Here is a 25,333-nt window from a genome sequence, read left to right on the forward strand (position 1 = left end):
CTGTAGGTGCACTTTCAACGACTTCAACCTCGGATAAATCTTCCCACGGTAGTCACATTTAAGATATTATTCTCTTAATAGAGATGCCTATTGGTAATAAAAAATGTGATTTTTAAAGCGCCATGTTTAATGAGTCATTTAAAGAAACAAAAGATTTTAGTAATTTTAACGCGTGTAATGCAACAAAAATAAATATTTTTTTTGTATCTAACACACCATTAAAAATAAGAAAAGATTTTTATAACTTTACGACTTACGCGCTTTTTTTTTAAAATAACAAGGGACTTTTAGTCATTTTTATCATGTGCTTCGCGCCATTTTTTTTGTAATCTTTACTTTGTACTGCGCGCAATGAAAAGGACAGAGTTTTTGTAATTTTTGCGCGCCATTAAAAAAACAAGATATTTGTTTCCATTTTTTTTTTATTTATGTTTAAATTTGAGCTTCAATGCACTACTATGTCACTCAACAGTCCATTCCCTCCATATCACACCTCTGATGCTGCCGCTTCATATGATTCTTCAGACTAACATTCTGTCCATACGACGCACTGCAATGCGCACACTTATACTTCTTAACCGCTGCGTGGGACTGTAGGTGCACTTTCAACGACTTCAACCTCGGATAGCTCTTCCCACAGTAATCACATTTGAAATTCTTCTCACCAGTATGCACCGCCATATGATCCTTCAACATCGACGGCAAATAGAACCTCCGTTCACACATACTGCACTTATGTTTCAATGTTTTCACGTGTATTCGTCTCATGTGGTCTAATAATGTTTTTCGGTTGTCATAAATGCGGTCACATTTACTACATTGGAACGTCGACCGTTCCCCATGCACCTCCATCATGTGTTTGAAGCGCAGACGACTTGAAAAGAACATTTCATCGCATTTAATACACTGAAACGCCGCTTCCTTTCTATGTTGAGTCGCTACATGCATATCCCTACTGTATTTAAGCTTGAACGACCGTCCACATTCCTCACAAGTATACAACTCTTGCTTTGTGCTCGTATCATGGTTTTTCTGGTGCGCTATTAAATAACTTTCATTGAAAAAGTGCGTCCCACATATATCACAAGTGTATGTACCGAAGTGTTCAGCCATATGTTTCTTGAGCGCTTGGAAAAGTGTAAAAGTATGCCCACATTCAATACACTCTAAGTTATTCGGCGTGACTCTGAATTGGAGGAACTCATTTTCTACTGGATACAACATTTTCCCATGTACATTTGTGATATGAGCTTTAAAGGTTTCTATATCGTTAATTGGCTCTGGACAGAGTCGACAATCAATTCTCTGCACGTCCAATTGAGTTTTCTTCCTGCCAAGTCGTCTCATACTATCCATTATAACATCTTTATATGTACTGGGATCATGTACAAGGTAATGATCCCGTAATTCTTCGTGATGTGTGAACTTCTCCCTACAGTAATCACAGTAGAAGTCATTGAAGATGGATTGGAAGGGGCATACGTAGGAATTTTCGACTATTGTCACTGTATTGGAGAAGGCTTTTGTGCTTTTTTGTATCCTGTTACCTTCTAGCCGGACTATTTCTGATGTTCTTTCTGTAATCAAAAGTTGGTTAAAATATTAACTTATTAAATAAATGACTATTGAGCGGCTTAAGCTTCGGAAGTAAGAGTTATAAAAGGGATAGTGATATAAAGAAGCGTCAACCATCATACCTGTTTGGGGACGTCTATTAATTACGTGAGGTGTTTGGGGGGCAGGGGTTCGAGCCAGATCTAATCTTACTTTGCGAGAGGGGAACAAATATCACGTATTTTTTTCCAAGAGAAACAAAATAAAATTACGAAAAAATATTGTTAAAATAAATAAAGCAGTTTCTTCATTAAAATATATTTTCATTGAAATACTAGCCTACTTTATAATAATCTTAAATGCGTCTTATGAACTATTATCAAATAAGAATATGATTTTTTTATTCTTTTTACAATCAATCCAACATATTTTCAATTTCAATTTCAATTTCAATCAATCCAACATATTTTTCGGAATATCGCTAAAAAATCTTACGTAATAAATGGATGCCCCTTTTAACAAAGAGCCCCTCCCCCACAATACAGAATAAAAATATCAAAATTTCGGTGAAAAATCAACATTTCTTTTAAATCAGTATGTTTTGGCATTATTACCGATAATATTTGCACAAAGTTCGTTGAAAACCTTATTTCCTTGCAGCACATTTTTGAAATACTGACACAAAACACTGTTTTTTAAATTCGAAAAATATTAAGGGGCCCTCGCTCCTTTGGTGCCCTAGGGCCTCCATACCACCAAACCAGCCCTGCCTTATATGACTGATGCTGATGTTATCATGATGATGATCAAATAACATCAACACTCACCTTTTCGAAGAACTTTCTTCAATTTCTCTTTCGTCCGCTTCATACTGATTAGCATTTCCTTCCTCGCCTTCAGGTGATCTTTCACTGACTTCCTTCTGTTCCTCACATCTCCTTCTTGTTTCACTTCTCTCCTTTTACTTCTTAACCATTCTTTATCTTCTATAGTTTCTTCATGCTCTGAATCTGTACTGCTTCTTCTTTCTATATGCTCTGAAAATTTTTAGTAATATGTGCAGTGAAGTTAGTATATTTTCAGTATTTTCAGGAGATTACATAACTCGACTACCGAATGACTCATTCTTTGCCACGCCCTGCAGCCTAAATGGCTTGGCGGATTTAACATATGAGGTGTCGTTAGATTTTTCTAAATTGTGGGAACATAGGCTACATTATTTCCCTTTTAGATAGTTATTTTCAAACAGTATGGTTTAAAGCTTTTTTGAAAAAAAAAAAAACTACTAGGTTTTACACTATAGAAGTAGCAAATGAGTGTGAAATACCCTGATGGGTAAGTGATCACTTTCTCCCATAGATATTAAGATTTACCATAATTTATAATCAACTCAAATAAGAAATTCCTACCTGGGATCGGCCACAAATACTATGCATTACTTTATTATAACACATAAAACAGTATCCTTACCATCATTCATCAAATCATCTGTGTCATCCTGCCCATCCTCATCCTGATTATTGTTCTCCTGTTCCCTTTCTTCTTTCAGATCTATTTCTATTTCTTTCTTTATACTTTGGTCATCTGAAAAATACAAGATTTGTTTTTATTAAAATATCAATGGTTCCATTATTGAGATATCCCCACTATATTTATTTCTGCCTTATGACAGCAGCGTAGCGCTTATATCTCTCAAGGGTAGTACTTTTTATAGGAATAAAATTTGTCCCTATCTGAACCCCGGACCGTGTTTACAAAATCTCATCACAATTGTTCATGTAGTTCATAGTATAAATGAGAAAAAAGGCGTAATGGATATCCTTACTAATATTACAAATCCGAAAGTAACTCTGTCTGTCTGTCTGTCTGTCTCTTCTTCACGCCTAAACAATTGAACTAATTTTAATGATTTTTTGTACAAAGATAGTCTGAGACCCGAGAAAGGACATAGAATAGTTTTTATGCCTGAAATCCCACGGGAACTAGGAATGGCGATCTAAGATCGATTAATCGGAGAATTGATCTATTGGACCAAAAAGTCGATTATTTTAATCGATATTAGTAAGGATTGAATCGTAAACTATGCATTTGATCAAGTGATGATCTTTAACAAAGTTGTGGTCCATGAGCCCAAGGTTTCAGAGTTGGTATGACCAATTTTCATCAGATGGCACCACTTTCATTCCAATGAAGGTAAGAATTTTCAGTTTAATGTATGTTAGTATGTCATATTATTTTCTTTTAAACGTGGATGAAACCGCGGGCAAAGATAAGTAAACGATATTCCTTAAGTCAGCCACAGATGTGCCACTACCCCTGAGGACTAAGTTGGAATATTTGGAAAAGTTTGTCTCCCTTCAAGCCCGAGCACAGCAGCGCTTTACACTGCTGTTATAAGGCTGAAATAGGTGTGATGTTGGCGCTACCGGTGTCAAACCAGAGAAAAATTGAATAAAATGTTATTATACGCGTCGTTAGTTGCCTGAAATAAAGGAATTTTATTTTTATTTTATTATTATGATCCATTGAGAGATTATTTATTGACAAATTTGGAAAATAAAAAATTCACATTTTCTGCACCCCTATGATTTGAAGTCCATTATATACAAATGGGATACTTATAAACATACAACAATGTAACATAACAAACCATGATTATCTCCGGTCTGTATCCTGGCTCTGAGCAGCTTCTCCTCGCAGCGCAAAACCTGGCTCCGGAAGTCTCTCGCCTCGCGCAACCTCGTCACACACGTCGCGCATATCATACGCTCCCTCTCTTCACCGTCTAGGTGTGAGAGCTGGAATAATAAAATTGACAGTTAAACTTACTAATTTAGTAAAATTATCAGTCACTAAAACTTGAAAGATTTCTAATAAAATAAAATACATTCACATGAACATTTTTTTTTAATAATAATAGCTTTATTGACACAAAAATTGTAAGTACATTTTAGAAGTATGAAGCCTCTGGTTCCTGAGTTAGTCGAAACTGTGTTTCAGGAACCAGCGTCTTCTCCCATTATCGAGTAATATATCACATACATAAACAGACATTGAAACGATCATTGGATTAAAAAGAGTGAATTTATTTTGATTTTTGTAAATATTGTAACTTTAAATCGCTCTCACAAAGTTTATGCAATGTCTCTTAGTAAGCTTTGCATTTCACTCATCAATATCAATAAATGTAAAGAAGTTTTAAATGTTCTCATGTGTGTGAAGCCTACCAATACGCACTTGGCCAGGATATTAAACTTCTAAACTCCTCTGAGAGGACACCCGTGCCCAGTAACAAGACAAAAACAGTGTCAAACCTACCAATAAGCCAAAACAGTCCACAAACATATCAGAGTAGACTTCTTTTTGCCCCAAAAACTCGTATTCGACGTTCAAAAGACGACACCGCTTCGTAGCACCGCAACATCTGCACTCGCCGGAATCGAATACAGGCCCTTTTTTGCTACTAGCGCTCATTTTAGGCAACAATATTGGGTTTAAAAGCAATTATTTTTAATAACATTGACATCCGGTGCTTCGACTTGACATATCATAATTAAATGTCAAAACAAAATTGACACTGACATTTTTATTTTTTAATACATTGGAACAAAGCCCAGGCATATTGTTATTTGGCTTGTCATTGATAGATATAAAAAGCGGACAGATTAAAAAATGCTTTCTTTCGATTTATATTATTTATATTTCATTAGGATTTTGCTAAAAACTTAGGTAAAAAAAATCAAGGCATGCATATTTAGAAATTTAGGTTTTAAATCAAAAGACATTGAGAGATAGTTATAATCGTTAAAAGTTTAAGCTTTACAAAGTTACTTTAAGATGTTCGGGTAAAACTGTACTTTAAGAAAATGAAATCGCAATTTTAATTAATAATTTAATAGTAAATATTTACAAATATATACATGTGCTTTATTTCTACATGATTTTGTTTGTTTGTTTGATTTTCACTTGTATCATCATTGTATAACACTAAAAACCAAAAATAATTTTGGTTCGAATATCAATTAAAAACATCCTGTTTGCTTCGCATATGCGCGCCACTTCTATATGAAGACAGTTACACACTGCGCGGGCTCAATCCGTCGACCATCAGTATGTATCTACATTTATCCTCCACAGATATGTTGTAACTTGTATAAACGCATACATTATACGAACTTCATTAGACATGTGAAAAATATCATATTCTGTTGAAACGTGATATATTAAAATAAAAAAGTTTTTAAAATAATCTTAGTTCGCATATCAATTGTTTGCTCTACATATGCGTGACACTTCTGTATGAAGACAGTTACACTACGCTGGCTCGATTCGACAATTATCAATTTATTTACCCCCAAAAGATATGTTGAGACTTGTATAAACGCATATATTGTACGATTACAACACTAACTTCATCAGACATGTGAAAACATGTCATATTCTGTTGAAACATCTGTTGTGTTGTCTGTTGTGTGTGGTATTGTTGTCATATTCTGTTGAGACTTGTATAAACGCATATATTGTACGATTACAACAATAACTTCATCAGACATGTGAAAACATGTCATACTCTGTTGAAACATGTCATGAACACTCAAGCATATGCACATCTAGCATGTCTCTAGCAAACAATCCACATTCGGGTAATGATCATACAGATGCGTTTGAAGCACTTCAAAATCATCGAACAAGTCATAGCAGACGGCACAACGGAGCTCATCGCTCTCAAACTTGAACGGTAATATATTATTCTTGACATCCGTATGTATCCTTAGACGGTGTCTATCAACAAAATGTGATAACAAGCTCTCTAAACAATCTATATTAGACTCACATATATTACAAGTCAAATACGAAACATCTAATTCTACAAACGATGTATCAACTTTAAAAGTTTTTTTCGTCTCCATATCATGACAGAGTATCGTATGGGCCTTCAAGTTCTCTAGTTTTGGGTACTGGTGGTCACAGAAGCAGCATAGGTAGCCGCCGTCGTGGAAACCACGGATTGGCGTGGCGTTTGAGTTCTCCATGATAGTGAGAATATTCGCCGTGTGCTTATCTTCTTCGGCTTCCTTCTTCAGTGGTTTATGTTCTTCGCCCGGGTCCAGTTCTGTCGATCTGGTATATTCTTCTACAAAATGAAGTTGATATATTGATATTGATATTTTGATAACTAATATTGAATTTATATTATAAGACATGGTCCGTGGCAAAACAAAATCAAAATATTGTAAAATTTTGTACAGAAAAAAATGATTTCATTTGACACGTAAAATGTCTATAGGTATAAATGCAGCCAAATTGATTTGAAGGTGGTAGAACCCTTTGTTGTTCGACTCCGGCGGCACCACCGTCACACCTATTTCTACCTAACAATAGCAATGTTAGGCGCTACTGTGTTCTGGTTTGAAGGGTGCGGTAAGGGAGACAGACTTTTCCGAGGCGTTCCAGCTTAGTCCTGAGCGATAGCGGCGCATCTGTGGCCTACCTCAGGTAGGATATCTAATCCTATCTGGGGTTGATTACAGATGTCCATGGGTGGCAATAGCCACATATAGTGACCGGCATGAGTCGTGAGCACAACTGACAGCTGCGCAGTAGTTAATGTTTCGGTCTCTTTGGCGGAATGAAGAAGCCATGGGGGGGGGGCGGGGTGCCGAGCTGCACGCGATTGGTTCCTCAGTCAATGCACATCGTCTATTGGAGGCTCGCGTGTCATTCGGCTACTGTACACTTTCGTGCAATTTTAGCGACTGGCCAAAAGTGTACATGCGCGAGCTTACCCCCACTACTGCCCACCTGTGCTCACGACTCGTGCCGGGTATTATACCATAAGGTGGACTGTGTGCTCGTCTGCTACTCCAGTATTATAATAATAAAAAAAATAGATAGTGGTTAATAAAGTCTGCCTTGTAACAGCAGTGTGATGATATCTAATCCTATCTGGGGTTGATTACAGATGTACATGAGCAGCAGTAGCCACTTACCATCAGGTGGCCTGCGTGTTCGTCTGCTACTTCTATTATTATAAAAAAAAACAACTCACCTCTTATGGTATTCGGTTGTATCCTAGACACTTTAAATCTCTTCTCACTATTATATATAATTTGGCGCCTGGCCATCGCATTGACTGCTCTTCGCATATCTTCTGCTGTGTACTCCATTTCTAATCTACGTTTCTTTCTAGAAGTATCTGTATCTTCTTCTTTTGCTTCTTCCGATTTCTGGACTTCTTGATCTTCTTGATTTGATAAGTTTTCTAACTTCTTTGGTTGTTCTAGAATGGAATGGAGACTTCAAATTAATTCTGTGGAGGTTTATTTAATTTTTATTTAAATTATTATAACATACATTTAATATTAAACATAGCATATGGTTCTAATTATTTCTGTCTAATAAAAATCAAAAACCAAAATCATTTTTTTCTATTCAAACTAGATTCTTTGCAGAGCACTTTTTGAATGTCATTACATCTACCTCCTCTTCACAAGGTGTTTCGTTATGGAGAAGAAGCGGCGAAAGAAACTCCCTAACACACATCTTTAAAAAATATATGAATGTTTTTTTACAATGGCAATCTTAACCTAAGGGTACACGTGGAGCTGGAGGTACTTCAGACCACACAACAGCAGTGTTAGGCGCTGCTGTGTTCTGGTTTGAAGGGTGTGGTAAGGGAGACAGACTTTTCCGAGGCGTTCCAGCTTAGTCCTCACGGGTAGCGGCGCATCTGTGGCCAACCTCAGTTAAGACTCCAATTTTATCTGGGGTTGATTACCGATGTCTATGGGCGGCAGTAGCCACTTACCATCAGGTCGACTGCATGCTTATTTCCTACTCCAATATTATGAAAGAACTTACTATAATTTCTTATTATCTCTTTAATATTGATTATGTTTTTATCAACACAATCAATTTTGTTATATTCATCATTATCAATATTGCACAGTTTATCAATATCCATATTATTATAATCTGGAACATAATCTATATTGAGGTACTCAGTTGGTATATCTTCTATTTCATCTCCAGTTGGTCTAACATCTATTTTATCTCTATCTCTTGGTATATTTTCTATTTTATTACAATCTCGTTTTAATTTATCAAATTTCGCTGAAAAAAAGCAAATAATTAATATATAAAAAACTAGCTGACCCGGCATACTTTGTACCGCCTCAAAATCTATTTATCAAATATGTATATTTCATATAAAATATAGCCTATGTTACTCGTGGATAATGTAGCTTTCGAATGGTGAAAGAATTTTTAAAATCGGTCTAGTAGTTTTTGAGCCTATTCATTACAATCAAACAAACAAACAATGTTTTCCTCTTTATAATATTAGTATAGATAAATTGTATTTTATTTAATTTAATAAATGTCCTCGAGTGGCGACCCTCGTGTATGCAAAAGGAGTACAACCGTCCGATCAGGCGGACCGACGACCTGAAGAAGATGGCAAACCGCTGGATTCAAAGGGCTCAGGACCTGAGTGGCGCCAATAAGTGAAGGCCTGTGTCCAGCAATGGACAGGTAGGACTGCAATAGACCTGTATGTATGTTAGGTATGGCAAAAGTGACCAGACGTCCCGTTTTGAACGGGACCGTCCCGTTTTCCGGTTGTCTGTTCCGGTGTCCCAAACGTTAACCGCGGGACTCAAAATTGTCCCATTTTTTCGAAGTGGCGTGAAAATTTGATCGGCCGGACCGCGCTTCGTTGCCTAACGCCCTCGCGTTCTGTCGGTTGTCTAACAACAGGGCGGTGAGGGGGAAGACGACAAATTTGCACTACGACACGAAACCTGCTAATTTACGAAAAACTCAATGTCCCGTTTTGAGCCGAAAATAAAATTGTCATGTTAGGTATGCCTCGCTCTTCCAATATCGTACAATATGTGTGTGTGTGTGCGTGTGTGCATGCGTGTGTGCGTGTGTGCATGCGTGTGTGCGCGCGCGTGCGTGTATGCGTGTGCATGTGTGTGTAACAATAATATCAAAGACATCGTTACAGATTCTCACCGCTAAGGGCTTCAGCGCGGAGCAGCTGTTGAGCGGCGAGCAGCTCCGTCCTGAAGGAGAGCGCGTCGCGCAGCCGCCGCACGCACACAGCGCAGATGTACTCCGTCATACATATATCATCCCGCGGCCGCTCCCACTACAACACCGATTGCAGAACTAGCTAACATACATACGTACACTGCTTATGGATATATCCATCTGATCATATTACGTATCCGGAGTTCGATTTCAAGCATACGTGATGTTAACCTTAAGGACTATATAAGAATGATTCGTTTAAGCGTCTCTTCCTTACCATTCTTCGGACCAGAACATAGGAACTTAACATTGAGAGATGGAGCTTACGAAAAACCACGACAAGTTTTACCAAACACCTCGCACTATGGTGAAAACATCCTTAACAAAAGTGGCCCAACCATCTGTGATTCGATTCTAGCGGCACCACTGCCAAACCTATTTCTGCCTAATAACAGCAGTGTTAAGCGCTGCTGTGTTCTGGTTTGAAGAGTGTGATAAAAGAGACATCCTTTTACGAGGCATTCCAGCTTAATCCTTTAAGGAAGCGGCGCATACGTGGCTGATCTCAGGTTGGAATGTAATCTCATCTGGGTATCTAAGCTCGTCTACTTCTTCTATATAAAAAAAACCTTGTATGGGCGTCAGTAGCGACTTACTATAAGGTTGACTGCATGCTCGTCTACTACATCTATATTATAAAATTAAGTGATTAGTTTAGTATAGTCCGCACCAAACTTCTAGTCCGCTCTGAAGTTGTTATATACTCCGTAACGTGCGGGCACACTAACTGCGCAATGTGTAGACCGCGCTGTCTTCGTCCCGCTAATATCTACAATCTGCTGCGATGCGACTCGATTCTATTCAGAGCGGACTACAAGTTTGGCGCGGACTCTAAGTATAGTTCAGATATATTATTTATATTGATTTGATTTTTTTTTTATTATTTGTCTAGAATTGATTTGACTCTTATATTGTTATAATTCTTGGACTACTGTTTAGTTTCATTATATTTGATGGTTAATGATTTTTTGCCAAATTTGAATTTTTTATGTAATTTTAATTTATTACCAATTCATATTTAATTTAATTATCAATGTTATATTACTAATTTGGTTTCACAGCACTAACGTATTAGGTTAGCCTGTAATTAAATGTAAGTTTGATTAAATAAATAAATAAACCCTTACACACCTAATTATTTAAAAGAGCGTTTCCATTACTTGTATCTATCTCACGATACACATTTACTGCGCTCCAATAAAAACCTTTCCCTATTAACTCCTTCTTCTTCTTCATCATTCTTTAGTAAATCTTTTACTGCAGTGGCTGTGCGCCTATGGAATGCCTTACCAATTACTATCCGACGTGCGCAGTCACTGGATTCTTTTAAAAATCAGGTAAAAGAATTTTATCTATCATTATAATCTGCTTCCTAGTTACTCTGTTATTTTTATACTATTCTATTATTTCCTACTTTATGTATTCTCCTCTTTCTCTCCTTTTCTTCCATTCTTTACTACTCTAGCTGCTGATATCTTTAAAATATGACTCTCGCTACATTATACTTATGTACACCCCTCCCTGGATCTCTTTTTATACAATATTACTTTCTTCCTATTTGTAAACGGTTGCCTGGAAGAGATCGCTATTTAGCGATAAGGCCGCCAGTTGTACCTTTAATTAATGTTTATTTTGTATTTTTGTTTGTTACTATAAATCGGGTGTACAATAAAGAGTATTGAATTGTATTGTATAAATAAATATAATATAATATAATATACTCACAGACAACGCGAAGCACTGAACCAACATCGTCCCATACACCTCTCTACCATTCTCAGTGTCATGTTCCAGCCACATGCTCTTCAGATCCTTTTCATTTAAACAGCACTTGCACTTATCTTGCTTTGTTCTACACAGCACATGTCTGTTTGAGGGAGGTACGGAACGCTGAAAAGTTTACACGAATATAATACTTAAAGACGCAATGAAATAAAATAAATCATGTGTTTTTGAAAGAATGAATAACCAATTTAAAGGTGGTAGAACCCTTTGTGATTTGACTCCGGCGGTACCACCGCCACACCTATTTCTGTTATAACAACAGTTTAAAGCGCTGCTGTGTTCTGGTTTGAAGAGTACGTTAAGGAAAACATACTTTCCAGAGGTGTTCCAGCTGAGTTCTCAGGGGTAGCAGCACATCTGCGGCCGGCCTCAGGTAGGAATATCTAATCCTATCTGGGGTTCATTACAGATGTCCATGGGCGGCAGTAGCCACTTACCATCAGTACTTAGTGGACTGCATGCTCGTCTGCTACTCCTATGTTATAAAAATATCCCAAAAAGCACTAAGTGTATAAGTAAGTGTACAATAATAACGGAACATACCTTGATATTTTCACTCTGTGTACTATCTTGTGAATCATCATCTTCATCTTCAGTGTCTGGTTCGTAATCATCATCTTCACTATCCTCTGAATAGGAATAATCATCATCATTATCAATATGCGTGTCAATGACTTTGTCATCATTATCAATAACTCTGTCATCTTTATCAATAACTTGGCCATCATTATCAGTCACTTTGTCATCATTATCAATGACTTTATCATCATTATCATTATTGTCTAATGCCACTTGATAATACAATTTGAAATCCTTTTCTGTTTTAAATGGCTGCAATTAACGGACAGAAATAGATTTTTGAATATGCATGAAGTAGGTTTTTAAAGGGATGCACTATCAAACAATAAAAATTAAATAACCAGATTGCTCAGTTATATAATCTATTTTCACAGACACGAGACAAATTCAATGAAACCCTATTATTTTAAAATCTATTATAAACATATTTTATATATTATTCTTTAATATACAGGGTGAATTTATCAAATAGGCCTTCAGGGCCAAATCCGAACTATAAGGATTAGAGAAAAATGCTGGAAGGAGTTACGAGGCTGATGTTCATAAAAACTAAAACTGTATCATTAGATTTTTAAAATATCTTTTTCCTTAGCCGGGAATCGAACGAGTTCATTTTGAAAAAAAGTACACCCTCTATATTATTCCACCATCTGATAGTGTCGCTTATAAGGATCAAATTCTGGGAAGTATTTATCATATCAGCCTCGTAACTCCTTTCAGCATTTTTCGCTAATCCTTATAGTTTTGGATTTAGCCCTGAAGGCCCATTTGAAAAATTCACCCTGAAAAACATTACCGTCTATACTTGTGTAAAAATTAGATATAACTTGCTTTAAAGTTAATTTTATCTAGGGTGGATTACTAATATTTTAACAATAGAACCCTCTGTAAATTGACTTCGGTGGCACCACTGTCATATTGTATCCCTATAACAGCAGTGTTATATTGCTATATTCTGGTTTGAGGTGTGGTAAGGAAGACATACTTTTCAAAGATGTTTTCACTCACATGTTTTGAAGTGGTAGAACCTTTGTGGTTCGACTCCAACGGCACCACCGCCACACCTACTTCCGCCATAACAGCAGTGTTAAACGCTACTGTAATCTGGTTTGAGGTGTGGTAAGGGAGACACAATTAAAGGTTCTCACTTAGCCCTCAAGGGTAGCAACAAATCTGGTCAATCTTACGAAGAACCCTATATATCTATTTTATCTACAGTACATTACTGGCGTCCATGGGCAGTAGTAGCCATTTACCATCAGATGGAATGCTCTTTCGTTACTTCTACATAAAAAAATATTATCTTATATATAAAATTCTCGTGTCACAATGTTAGTTACCGTACTCCTCAGAAACGGCTTTACCCATTTTCACCAAATTTTATATGCATATTCAGTAGGTCTGAGAATCGACTACTATCTATTTTTCATACCCCTAAGTAATAAGGGTTGTTCACCCTTAACATGTTTTTATTTATATGGCAACACAACGTTTGCGGGGTCAGCTAGTAATTTATAAGTTTTTATCTTAGATAAGCTTGAAAAACATTACCGTCCATGTACAGGTAAAAATTAGCTATAACTTGCTTTAAAGTTAATTTTATGGAGGATGGATTACTGATATTTTGAAGGTGATAGAAACACCATCACCAGGCACCACTGTCATTACTTTTTATCCCTATAACAGATGTGTGATAGGGTCTTAAAGAGACATACTTATCAGAATTTTTCAAACTTAGCCCTCAAGGATTACAACAAATCTGTGGCCAAACTTAGAAAAAACTTTAGCTATCTATTTAATCTAGGGTTGATTACTGAAGTCCATGAGCAGTAGTAGATATTTACCATCAGATGGACTGCTTGTCCACTACTTAATACAAAAATATTATTTATTATTATAAAAATGACTTACCGGTGTACAATAACTTGGTACAGTACCTGGTTTGAGGTATACATGGGTACCCTTTATGATAAAATCATCGCTGCGGAAATGTAATGGGCAGATCTTTTTGTGTGTAAGACTCCCTTTCACGTTTGTGACTTTTAACCACTTTTTTCTGATATTCTCATCGACTGGGAAGCTGTAAGGGGACATACATGAATAATATAATAATAATAATAATAAACATTTATTTCAGACAATATAGACAAAGATACAAAAGTATAATTGAATACAGAGGTCCATATCATATACACCTTACAGACTAACATACATACTAATATATACTTATAACTAAATCATCATAATAAATATGAGTACAATTTTTTTTTTAAGACTTGAAATCTTTTTTTTATAATATACACCATTTCACCAATGCAAAAACTTCAACCTAGAAATAAATGTGGCGGTGGGATAGTAATCCCAGTCGAACAAATCTAGTTCTACCACCTAATCTGGCATAGTATCAGACGCTTTTTATCTTGATTTAATACCAAATAAACCGCCAATCTTTTATGTGATATAATTCTGTAATTTCTGAATAAAAAAACTTACGAAAATGCTAATTTATTGCTTAACGTCAATGGAAAATGAAATAAATATAAATGTTTATGTTATAAACAATAATTATTGATATCAGCGAATTTATTTTCGACTTACTAGTGAAAAGATAATTTACATCCAGGATATTTCTTACTCTTGCAACCTTTAATGCAACACGAAACAACCATTTTTAAATAAAATAGTTTGTTAATAAAAGTTTAGTAAAATCGTTTATTTTGTATACAATACATATACAACATCAACAATACATACATTGTCAATATGACAAGTTTGACAATCAATATCAATATTGATTTTTCGTAACTGATAGGCGTTCCGTTTCCATTATTAGTAGGTTAAAATGATTGCAAAAGTTTAGGAAATATTATACTTTATATAAATAAATCATTTCATCGTCATTTCTGAAATATAAAGTTATACGATTCATGCCAACTTCCTATATAGGTTACTATACCTACTCTTTGATACTAACAACTAATTTTATTATGCTTATTTATTGGAATAATATTTTTACTTATGAAGTCGATTTGATTTGAAGCCCTTTTCTTAATTGTTCTTCATGTTCTTAATGTAATCATAATCTGAAATACTCTAGTTCCAATTACTATTAACTTGTATTAGTCGATATAACATATATTATGTTATATCGACTAATACAAGATACAATACAATATTGATTTCAATCAGCAAATGGAACGCAAGGCTTATTCTTTGACACTGGTCACTGTCACTGACAGTGACCAGTGTCAAAGAATAAGCCTGACAGTCTGTCAGTGTCAAGTAGAAGTAGTCTAAGTGTAATCTTTGTCAAAAGTCAAAACAATACTCGTTTATGTATTTTACAATTACATGTAGCTTTTTACAAAAATAATATGCTACTAAACCTTTAAAAAAATGGTAATTTCATGTTGTGTCAAAGGATGTACGAGTGAGAAATACCCCGGATGTAATTTGAATTTTTACAGGTAACCAATAACAAATGTTGATATTCCTTACGTATTCGAAATTTGAAAATTCTATTCCGTAGTGTTTAATTTTTATTACGATTGAAGAGGCAAAGGTGTATGCGGCATGCAGCCCATCTGATGCCAAGTAACTACTGGTGCACATGGACATCTGTATTCTGTAATCAACCCTAGATAACATTAGAGACCTATGTAATGTCCTAAGAACTAAGCTGAAACACCTCTGAATAGTATGTCTCCATAGCACACTCTTCAAACCAGAACACAGCAGTGCTTAACACTGCTGTAATTAGCCAGAAATAGTTGATATAAGCCAGAACCCATGAAGTTGGTAGACCAATAAAGGGTTCTACCAAGTTCATAGATTTTATTACTTCTTATGCATATATAAGTACACACATGCAGTAATACGTAATACAGTATTCTTTAAATTCAAGTACATTCTGTTGGTCCTACAATAAAATTTGTAAAATAAATATCATATCATCAAACCATTAACGTTCCACTGCTGGGCACAGGTCTCTTCTCAGAATGAGAAGGATTAGGCCATAGTCCACCGTACTGGCCAAGTGCGTATTGGTAGACTTCACATACCTTTGAGTTTTTTTTTATAAATCCCTCAGGTATGCAGGTTTCCTCACGATGTTTTCCTTCACTGTTTAGCAAGTGATAATTAATTTCTAATACGCACATAACTTTGAAAAATCAGAGGTGAGTGCCTAGGATTTGAACCTCGATCCCCTCGATCGAGAGTCCGAGTTTCTATATATTAAAATAAATATATTCAAATGTAAACAATCTATCTATTTCAGCTTTCCCACTGATGAAAAGACAAGAAATAAATGGATAAAAGTCACAAAAGTAAGAGGAAATGTTAGATATAAAAAGATTTGTTCATTACATTTCGAAAATTATGAATTTATTATAAAAGACAGTTGTGTACAATTAAAACAAGATGCTATCCCCACTAATGTGACTCCAGTAAGTATATTAGTATATAATAGGAGTAGCAGACGATCATGCAGTCTACGTGATTGTAAGTGGCTACTGATGTATGGACATCTGTAATCAACCCCAGATAAGATTAGATTCCTACCTGAGATCAGCTACACATGCGCTACCGCTGGAATAAGCTGAAATGTCTCGGAAAAGTATGTCTCCCTTACCACTTCAAACCAGAACACAGCAGCGCTACACTGCTGTTATTACAGAAATAGGTGTGGCGGTGGTGCCGCCGGAGTCGAACCACAGAGGGTTCTACCACTCACTTGGGTACTTGCAAATCATCATCATCATCATCATCATGTTTAAAATTCAATCCATATGCATTTGGAATATTGTATCATCAATTAAATCTCATTCATTTCAGCCATTCAAAACAGAATATGACAGCAATATGACAATCAAATCTTGTGATAAAATGGCCTTAGATATTGAAGTTGATAATCATATTAATAATGATGATTATTCCCATTCAGCTGATAGTGAGGATGATTATGAGCAAGATATTGATGATGATGAAGATAATGTACAGACTGAAAATAACAAGGTATGTTACACTATTATTATTGTACTATTTTTGAAATTGGGCTTTTGAAAAAGTTAAATTTTTTTTTATATCTATAAAATTGGGTGTGATCATGAAATTGCATACGTCGAATCCCTTTTTTTAAATTATATAAAATTAAAAATTAAAATGTTAACCTGTTCTTCTCTTGTACATATACTTAGGTTTTGTTCATGTTTTAGATATAAAAAAAAAACTTAGTATTTATTTATCCCTCCATCCGTCCATCCATCAGCCTTTAAGAGTCCACTGCTGGATATAGGCCTCCCCTAAGTATTTATTATAACCTGATAAATGAAAGAAAGAAAGAAAGAAAGAAATAACTTTATTACGAAATGCATTGTACACACACATAACAACGACAAATTTTGTTAATTATTTACAAAATAGTGGGATATAGGTAAATAGAAAACTTAAGATACATAAAATGGCAACACAAAAAACAACATATAATATAATGGCAACATAAAATGAGACATATAAAATTTAATGTAACACTAACCAAAGCTATAAACATTTAATACAAGTGTAGTAATAATAATAAATACAATAAAATGCAAAATATCTAAAAAAATCATACTGAAAAATATTAATTTGATTATTTTCCAGAATTCTGTAGTGCTTGGCAACAACCCCAGGTGTAAGTGTTGTTTAGAAAACGATAAACTGAAGAGCATGTGGCAGGAATACTGTTGTGACGGCAAGAAAGAAGTGTACGGGAACATGTTGGTTGAGTGCTTTGCACTTACAGTGAGTATGTTATCTTTTTATAATATAGGAGTAGCAGGCGAGCATGCATTCCACATTGTTATAAGCGGCTACTGCCGTTTGAACGTCTGCAATCAACCCTAGATAAGATTACATTCCTGAGATCGGCCACAGGTGCGCCGCTAACTTTGAGGACTAACTTGAAAAATAAAATTTAAATATCTGTAAAAAAGTAACGGTAAGAGGCTACTGCCGCGCAGTATTCTATTCAAGATAGAATTATAAAACTGTTATTATAATTTCAATAGTTGTGATGGTGGTGCCGCCGGAGACAAACCTCAAGGGGCTGTACCACGTTCAAAATTGTTTTTTCTTGTACTCTGACGGTTCAGTCGGTGTTGCAGAGGGTGCAGCCGCCGTAGCCTGTATCGAGCTGTGAGCGCTTCACTGGTTGTTCTGCTTTGACGGTTCCGTATTGTTGCAGTGGGTGAAGCCACCAGAGCCCGTATGTATGACGGAGTACATCTGCGCTCTGTGCGTGCGGCGGCTGCGCGACGCGCTCTCCTTCAGGACGGAGCTGCTCGCCGCTCAACAGCTGCTCAGCACTGAAGCACAGAGCTGTGAGAGTCGTCACAAATACATCTATAAATTAAGATATACACAGGGTGATTTTTTTCAAATAGGCCTTCAGGGCCAAATCCGAAACTATAAGGATTAGCGAAAAATGCTGAAAGGAAATACGAGGCCGATTTTCATAAAAACTAAAACTGCATCATTAGTTTTCTAAAATATCTTTTTCCTTAGCCGGGAATCGAAGGAATTCATTTTGAAAAAAAAAATACACCTCTGTATTATTGCAATATCTGATAGTGTCGCTTATAAGAATCAAATTCTGGGAAGTAATGAGCAGTTGAGTTCCTGCCATTCATTAATTTAAACATTTCGCGTATTAACATTTTTTGTGGCCTATTACTTCAAATCATTAGAAAGCGCACATTTTGTTCTCCAAGAATTTATATTTTTATGTTAGAATTAGTTTATTATTATTTATTATTTATTTATTATAAAAAAAAAAATATCGCAATAAAGAAATTAAAAAACCGCATATTGTGAATGCCCGTTACATAATAAAAATATTTCTTGTAGATTCAAATGATTGAATGTCGGACTCTCAACTGGAGCTCGGAAGGCCCGAGGTCCCTATTTCAAACAAAAGATGCACTCTGATTTTTAAATTTATTTGCCTATTAGAAATTAATTACCATTTGCTATAACTAGTAAATTAATTATCGTTTGTAGTGAAGCGACAAATTGCGAGGAAACGAAAATTTGTCGCTTCGCATGCCTGAGAGTTCTTAAAAAATCACAAAAGTCTGTGAAGTTTACCAATGTGCAATTGGCCAGCGGTGGACTATAAAAATAAATAAAAATGTTTTATTGATTAGAAATTAATTGTCACTTGCTAAACGGTGAAGGAAAACATCGTGAGGAAACCTGCATACCTAAGAGATTTATAAAAAAAAACTCAAAGGTATGTGAAGTCTACCAATACGCACTTGTCCAGCGCGGTGGACTATGGCCTAATCCTTCTCATTCTGAGAGGAGACCCGTGCTCAGCAGTGGGACAGTAATGGGTTGATGATGATGATGATGTTTTATTGATTAAGGTACTATGTGTAGCCTAAACTTAAAACCTCATTCTGAGAGGACACCTGTGCAGTGTGCACAGCAGTGGGACAATAATAAGGTTGATGATGACAACAAAATTTGAACAATATTTTGACATTCTTTGCTTTATCAATCTAATCAAATAAATTTATGAATAATTATGATTTTTTTCAGTGGAATATGATAAATTGAAACAAGAGTGTGACGAAGTAGAAGAAATACAAACGGAGTACCTGAATCTAGAGTATCTTGAGGATGATAATGATAATCAAATTGATAATATTGATAATCAATGTGATGATAGTGATAGTGATAAATATAATGATAGTGTTGATAAAGAGCTTGATGATGAGGAGATAGTTAAGGATAATGGTAAGTTTTTTTTCTTATACGCCTTAGAAGTATAATTTCGTACTTCTAAATATATATAACTTAAAGGTGACTGACTGACATAGTGATCTATCAACGCACAGCCCAAACCACTGGACGGATCGGGCTGAAATTTGGCATGCAGGTAGATGTTATGACGTAGGCATCCGCTAAGAAAGGATTTTGATCAATTCTACCCCCAAGGGGATAAAATAGGGGATGAAAATATTAATTCGTAACGCGAGCGAAGCCGCGGGCAAAAGCTCGTGTTTACATAAAGTACGCACACGCTTTTTAGGGTTCCGTACCTAAAGGGTAAAAATGGAACTTTACTACTAAGGTTTCCGGTCTCTTCGTCTGTCCGTCTATCACACGGCTTTATATCTTGAACCGTAATACTCGTAGATAGGCACTTGATTTACAGACTATTATTTATACTGGCCACTTAACAAGAAATACTAAAAATAAAAAAAAAAGATTGAAAATAAATGGGGGTCGCAAAAGAAGAAACCGCGTATTTTTTGGCGTTTTTCGCTAAAGCGATAAATCTATTGAACCTTAAAAGATGTTCAAATGTTTCATGTAAAAAATCATAATAAATGAATTTACTTCTATGGCTATGATAATAAATACTAAAAATAATTCAAAATTTGGTGGTACAGAACCCTCAATGGCCGAGTTCGACTCACATTTGGCCAATTCTTTATAAATATATAGTCTTATAGGTTAATTGAAAATATTTTCCGACTTAAAATGCTTACGAAGCGCGTGACGGAGCGGTCACATACCGCTCTGAAGCGCAGAGGTTTCCGGGTTCGATCCCCAGCCACAGGGCCGGATTTAAGGGAGGGCAACCGGGGCGGCTGCCCCGGGGCCTCCACAAAAGAGGGGCCCCCACAATAGAGACGTCGGATTTTTTTTAAATTCCGACTAGTAAACACTAGTAAAAAAAAATATTTTTTTTTTTTCCTTTGATATTTTTTTTTCGCTGTTTTACCTTTATCTAGAGTACTTTGTACAAACGTGAATACTAGAAAAATCTACCTGCGTTTGACAATAAAATATTTATTGAAAAACTCAACTGAAAAAATTGTTCATTTTATTCGGAAAATAATTTGGGGCCAGGGGGCCTCCACTCCTTTGTTGCCCCAAGACCTCTAGACCTCTAAATCCGGCCCTGCCCAGCCAGATAGATGTCTGAATGATGTCAGGGTGTTTGTCTCTGTGTGTGTCCATGGCACCCACGATACAGGGAGTCCTAGTGTGGGGCTGTGAGTGTAGAAAGCGTTTTTTTTTTCTTTTCAATTTCCTTTAAATTTCACCTTTTAGTAATAACAGTGAAAATAGAATGCTTGCAAGATAAATCTATCCAAGAAGAAGGGACCAAAGAAGTGTCTTCTAGAAGGAAACGCACGATACCCAAGAAGTACAAGCAGTACACAGCAGATGATCTACAGAGGGCCGTAGATGTCGTGGTGAACAGGCAAATGTCACAGAACAGCGCTTCGAGGAGGTACAAAGTGCCTGTGCGTGTGCTAGCGAGTGCTGTGAAAAGTAAGGCTTCTATTTACTACGCACACATACACACACACGCACACACACACACACACATGCACACACACACACACATGCACACACACACACACACATGCACACACACACACACGCACAAACACACACACGCACACACACACACACACGCGCGCATACACACACACACACACACACACACACACACACACACACACACACACAAACTGTGTATTGTAATACTTGAAATATCATTTGTTTTGTATGTAATGTACGATGTTGGAAGAGCGGGGCTTATGTACACAAGCATGTAATATTGCTTAACAGGTTGGCTCCAATAACTTTTATATAATGTAAAAAATTGTGAACAAAAAATTGATTTTGATTTTTAAAAATTTATTTTAAAATATAGAAGTAGCTGACAAGCGTGCAGTCCTTGTGGTAAGTTACTGCTGCCCATGGACATCTGTAATCAACCCCGGATAAGGTTAGATACCTACCTGAGGAGGACCACAGCTGGAGCCTCGGAAAGTATGTCTGACCCATACCATACTTCAGCACACATTACACTGCAGATATAGAAGAGTAGATTCCTGAGGTCGGCCACAGATGCGCCGCTACGCCTGAGGACTAAGCTGGAACTTCGGAAAGTATATCCCCCGTACCTCACTTCAAACCAGAACACAGCAGCGCTACATTGCTGTTATAACAGAAATAGGTGTGACGGTGGTGCCGACGGAGTCGAACCACAAAGGGCTTTACCACCTGTATAGAAAGGGTTAACAAGGGTTATTTTAGCAGCTTTCAAATTATTTTCAGATCATATCCCATTAAAAACAGAGCCGGTAACAAACAAAACAGAAGCTCAGAACATCAAGTCAGCATCAAAAAGGACGAAGCTCTACCCGGAACAGAACCTGTGGAAAGCTGTCGACGATGTGTGGAATCGGACGCTCACTCAGACACAGGCGTCTAAACATTATAATGTGCCGAGATCTACCATCTTCGGGATGCTTATTAGTAAGTTAAAAATATATAATAATTATAATGATAAGTAGAAAAAAACTCTTCTTTTTGATGTGAAACATCTATAGCCGCACGTAAAACCGATTTCTGGCGTGGCGACGCATGCCGTGGCGACGCGTCGGCACGCTATACGATGGTATATATACAGTCTATATGCAGTAGTGTCTACGGTGTGGCGACGCGTCGCCATGCGGATCGTAATATTTTATTTTATCATTATGACATATTTAGTTCCTATCACAATATGTTCTTTTCTGCATATTACTTTTACAAAATAATGTCGATGTTTCACATCTGCCAGGCGTCCCGTGACGGCTCACATTGTTTTTTGTTAAAATATACACTTTTATTTCACTTGCTGTTTGACTTTATAAGTACTTATTTTCAGACGTTTGGATTTTTTTTTAATATGTATTTGTAACATTCTCATTGAAAATCGACACCATAATATTGATAAGAAAATAATGCATGTTTAAGAGAACACGCTACCAACAAAATAATTTTAAATATGTTATTTTTTATGTTTGAAATGGGTATGATTTAGTGGTAGAAACCTTTGTGCGACTCCGGCGGCACCACCGTCACACCTATTTCTGTTATAACAGCAGTGTAGCGCTGCTGTGCTCTGGTTTGAGTGTGGTAAGGGAGACAGACTTTTCTGAGGCGTTCCAGTTTAGTCCTCAGGGGTGGCGGCGCATCTGTGGCCAACTTCAGATAGGAATATCTAATCCGATCTGGAGTTGATTACAGATGTCCATGGGGGGCAGTAGCCATTTACCATCAGGTGGACTGCATGCTCGTCTGCTACTCCTATATCATAAAAAAGAAACTCTATTTCACAGAGAAATACGGCAGATCAACAAAACCGCAGCCCGGAGAAGAACAGCCAGTGAAGAAGAAACCGCTAGAAGGTTCCTTAGAAATGGTGAAGCATACAACCAACATCAACGCTATCATGGAGAACTCGAACGCGACTCCAATCCGTTGCCATGGCGACGGCGGCTACCTATGTTGCTTCTGTGATCATCAATACCAAAAACCAGAGGATTTGAAGACCCATACGATAACAAAACATGATATGAAAACGAAAAAGAATTTTACTAAAGGAAAACGACCATCTTCCTATTTTGTAAAACTTGATATTTCATTCCTTAAGTGTAATGTTTGTGAGTCTAATATCGACAGCTTAGAGAGTTTATTAAATCATTTTGTTAATAAACATAACATTAGGGTTCACACGGATATTAAAAACCATATCTTACCGTTCAAGTTTGAGAGCGACGAGCTCCGTTGTTCCATCTGTTATAACGTGTTCAACAACTTCAAAGTGCTACAAACTCATCTGAATAATCATTACCCAAATTACGTGTGTACTGTCTGCAACGCAGGTTTCGTATCCAGTATGATACTACACAGTCACTCCCGTGGACATGTTACAGGTTATTTCAAATGCGAACAATGTTCAAAGGTGTACACCACACAACGACAGCTACGTTGCCATCAGAACCTAGTACACAAACAGGCGTACATGGCTAGCAAATGCGGTTATTGCTACGAAAGATTCAAGTCGTATCATCGTAAAATCGAGCATCTAATCAAAGTGCATAACGTCAAACCGTTGACATTTGTGTGCAACGCATGCGATCGAAACTTCAACAGCCAATCCGCGTTGAGGATACATAGAAAACGAGATCATTTAATGGAGAGGAAGTATGCGTGCACGGAGTGTGATATGAAGTTCTTTGCTAGGGACATGCTAGATGCGCATATGCTCAAACACACTGGTGTCAGGAATTTTCAGTGTGACGTGTGCAATAAGTGTTATAAACGACGCCATACGTTACGAGAGCATATGCGGATACATGCGAATGATAGGCGGTTTAAATGTGTGCAGTGTGGAGCTGCGTTTGTGCAGAAATGCAGCTGGCGTGCGCATATGCGGAGCAAGCATGGCGTTATTATATGATAGGGGAATATATTTTAGACTAAAATAATGTTTATAGTGGAAATAATGTCTGTTATCAGAGGTATGAGTAGTTGATTAAGAAGAATGTAATGTAAGCCCATAGATTAGTAAAGATACTTCGCCGCCTTGAAATTGAATGAAGCCACAGACGGCTTATTAGTAAGTTCTTTTTTTGAATTCTTGACAAATAAAAACATTTTTAGAGAAAATTTACGAATAAATAACTAATACTGCGTAATTTACATAATAAATAAATAATTATTTCAAATATTTTAGGGACATTTTAGCACGGAGACGTGGCAAAACTTTTTTACGCAACTATTTCAATTATCAAAACTGGGTACATTTTCTTGTTAGGAGTGAGTAATCTTTACTAATCTATGTGTAAGCCATACACGGTACGGTCTACCGGAAACTTTACCCTGCGCAGGTATACCTGAACAGATAGACCTCTCCTGGGCATAAGGAAGGTGCTATAGTTTTTATATATGACAGTATTAGCAAGTTGATGTATAATTGTCATGCATAGATTAGTAAAGATACTTCGCCGCCTTGAAATTGAATGAAGCCACAAATGGCTAATTATCGTAAGTTCTTTTTTTGAATTCTTGACAAATAAAAACATTTTTAGAGAAAATTTACGAATAAATAACTAATACTGCGTAATTTACATGAATTTACATAATAAATAAATAATTATTTAAAATATTTTAGGGATATTTTAGGACGGAGACGTGGCAATGCTTTTTTACGCAAGTATTTCAATTGTCAAAACTGGGCACATTTTCTAGTTAGGAGTGAGTAATCTTTACTAATCTATGTTGTCATGAAAGTAATTTTTGCATAGATTTTTAAATATAATAATAAAATCAAACTGCTTACTAGGGATAGACATATTTAGATCTTTGTTAGTTAAAGCTTGAATAGATTGATTGTTGAATTGTAATTGTCTTGTATATGTACATACAATAATGTTGGACGTTGTAAATATTTTTATTAAAGTTACTATAAAGTATT

At 36.3% G+C, this 25,333-nt stretch overlaps 2 protein-coding genes across 2 annotated transcripts; one reads left to right on the plus strand and one right to left on the minus strand.

The window, feature by feature from the left end:
• Positions 1-423: 423 nt before the first annotated feature.
• Positions 424-14,797, minus strand: LOC140752714 (uncharacterized). Its single transcript, XM_073087047.1, has 13 exons — positions 14,614-14,797; positions 13,927-14,095; positions 11,980-12,267; positions 11,377-11,541; positions 9,574-9,709; positions 8,416-8,667; positions 7,604-7,834; positions 6,170-6,688; positions 4,873-5,054; positions 4,205-4,352; positions 3,025-3,138; positions 2,382-2,591; positions 424-1,577 (listed from the first exon to the last, which is right to left on the minus strand). The coding sequence occupies exons 1-13, from the start codon at positions 14,682-14,684 to the stop codon at positions 466-468; spliced, it is 3,597 nt and encodes a 1,198-aa protein (XP_072943148.1). The 5' UTR covers positions 14,685-14,797; the 3' UTR covers positions 424-465.
• A 517-nt stretch (positions 14,798-15,314) lies between these two features.
• On the plus strand, positions 15,315-25,331 carry LOC140752715 (uncharacterized). The gene is made up of 9 exons (XM_073087048.1): positions 15,315-15,482; positions 16,295-16,343; positions 16,852-17,031; positions 17,659-17,799; positions 18,242-18,377; positions 19,600-19,797; positions 21,124-21,348; positions 22,144-22,344; positions 23,193-25,331. The coding sequence occupies exons 1-9, from the start codon at positions 15,412-15,414 to the stop codon at positions 24,314-24,316; spliced, it is 2,325 nt and encodes a 774-aa protein (XP_072943149.1). The 5' UTR covers positions 15,315-15,411; the 3' UTR covers positions 24,317-25,331.
• Positions 25,332-25,333: the final 2 nt, after the last annotated feature.

Source organism: Epargyreus clarus, unplaced genomic scaffold (genome assembly GCF_041222505.1).
Source record: "Epargyreus clarus isolate Ecla_fem2 unplaced genomic scaffold, WU_Ecla_fem_2.2 ptg000025l, whole genome shotgun sequence".
Taxonomy (NCBI): domain Eukaryota; kingdom Metazoa; phylum Arthropoda; class Insecta; order Lepidoptera; family Hesperiidae; genus Epargyreus; species Epargyreus clarus.

Excerpts from the sequence above, each read along its gene's own strand:
- LOC140752714 (XM_073087047.1), bottom strand. The coding sequence starts at position 14,684 with ATGGTTGTTTCGTGTTGCATTAAAGGTTGCAAGAGTAAGAAATATCCT. Across the intron at positions 3,139-4,204 it reads ACAGACCGGAGATAATCATG|ATGACCAAAGTATAAAGAAA; the intron begins GTTTGTTATGTT and ends TGTATTTTTCAG. Across the intron at positions 1,578-2,381 it reads GAAGAAAGTTCTTCGAAAAG|AAAGAACATCAGAAATAGTC; the intron begins GTGAGTGTTGAT and ends TTTTGATTACAG.
- LOC140752715 (XM_073087048.1), top strand. The coding sequence starts at position 15,412 with ATGGTAATTTCATGTTGTGTCAAAGGATGTACGAGTGAGAAATACCCC. Across the intron at positions 17,800-18,241 it reads TTGAGTGCTTTGCACTTACA|TGGGTGAAGCCACCAGAGCC; the intron begins GTGAGTATGTTA and ends GTATTGTTGCAG. Across the intron at positions 18,378-19,599 it reads CAGCACTGAAGCACAGAGCT|TGGAATATGATAAATTGAAA; the intron begins GTGAGAGTCGTC and ends GATTTTTTTCAG.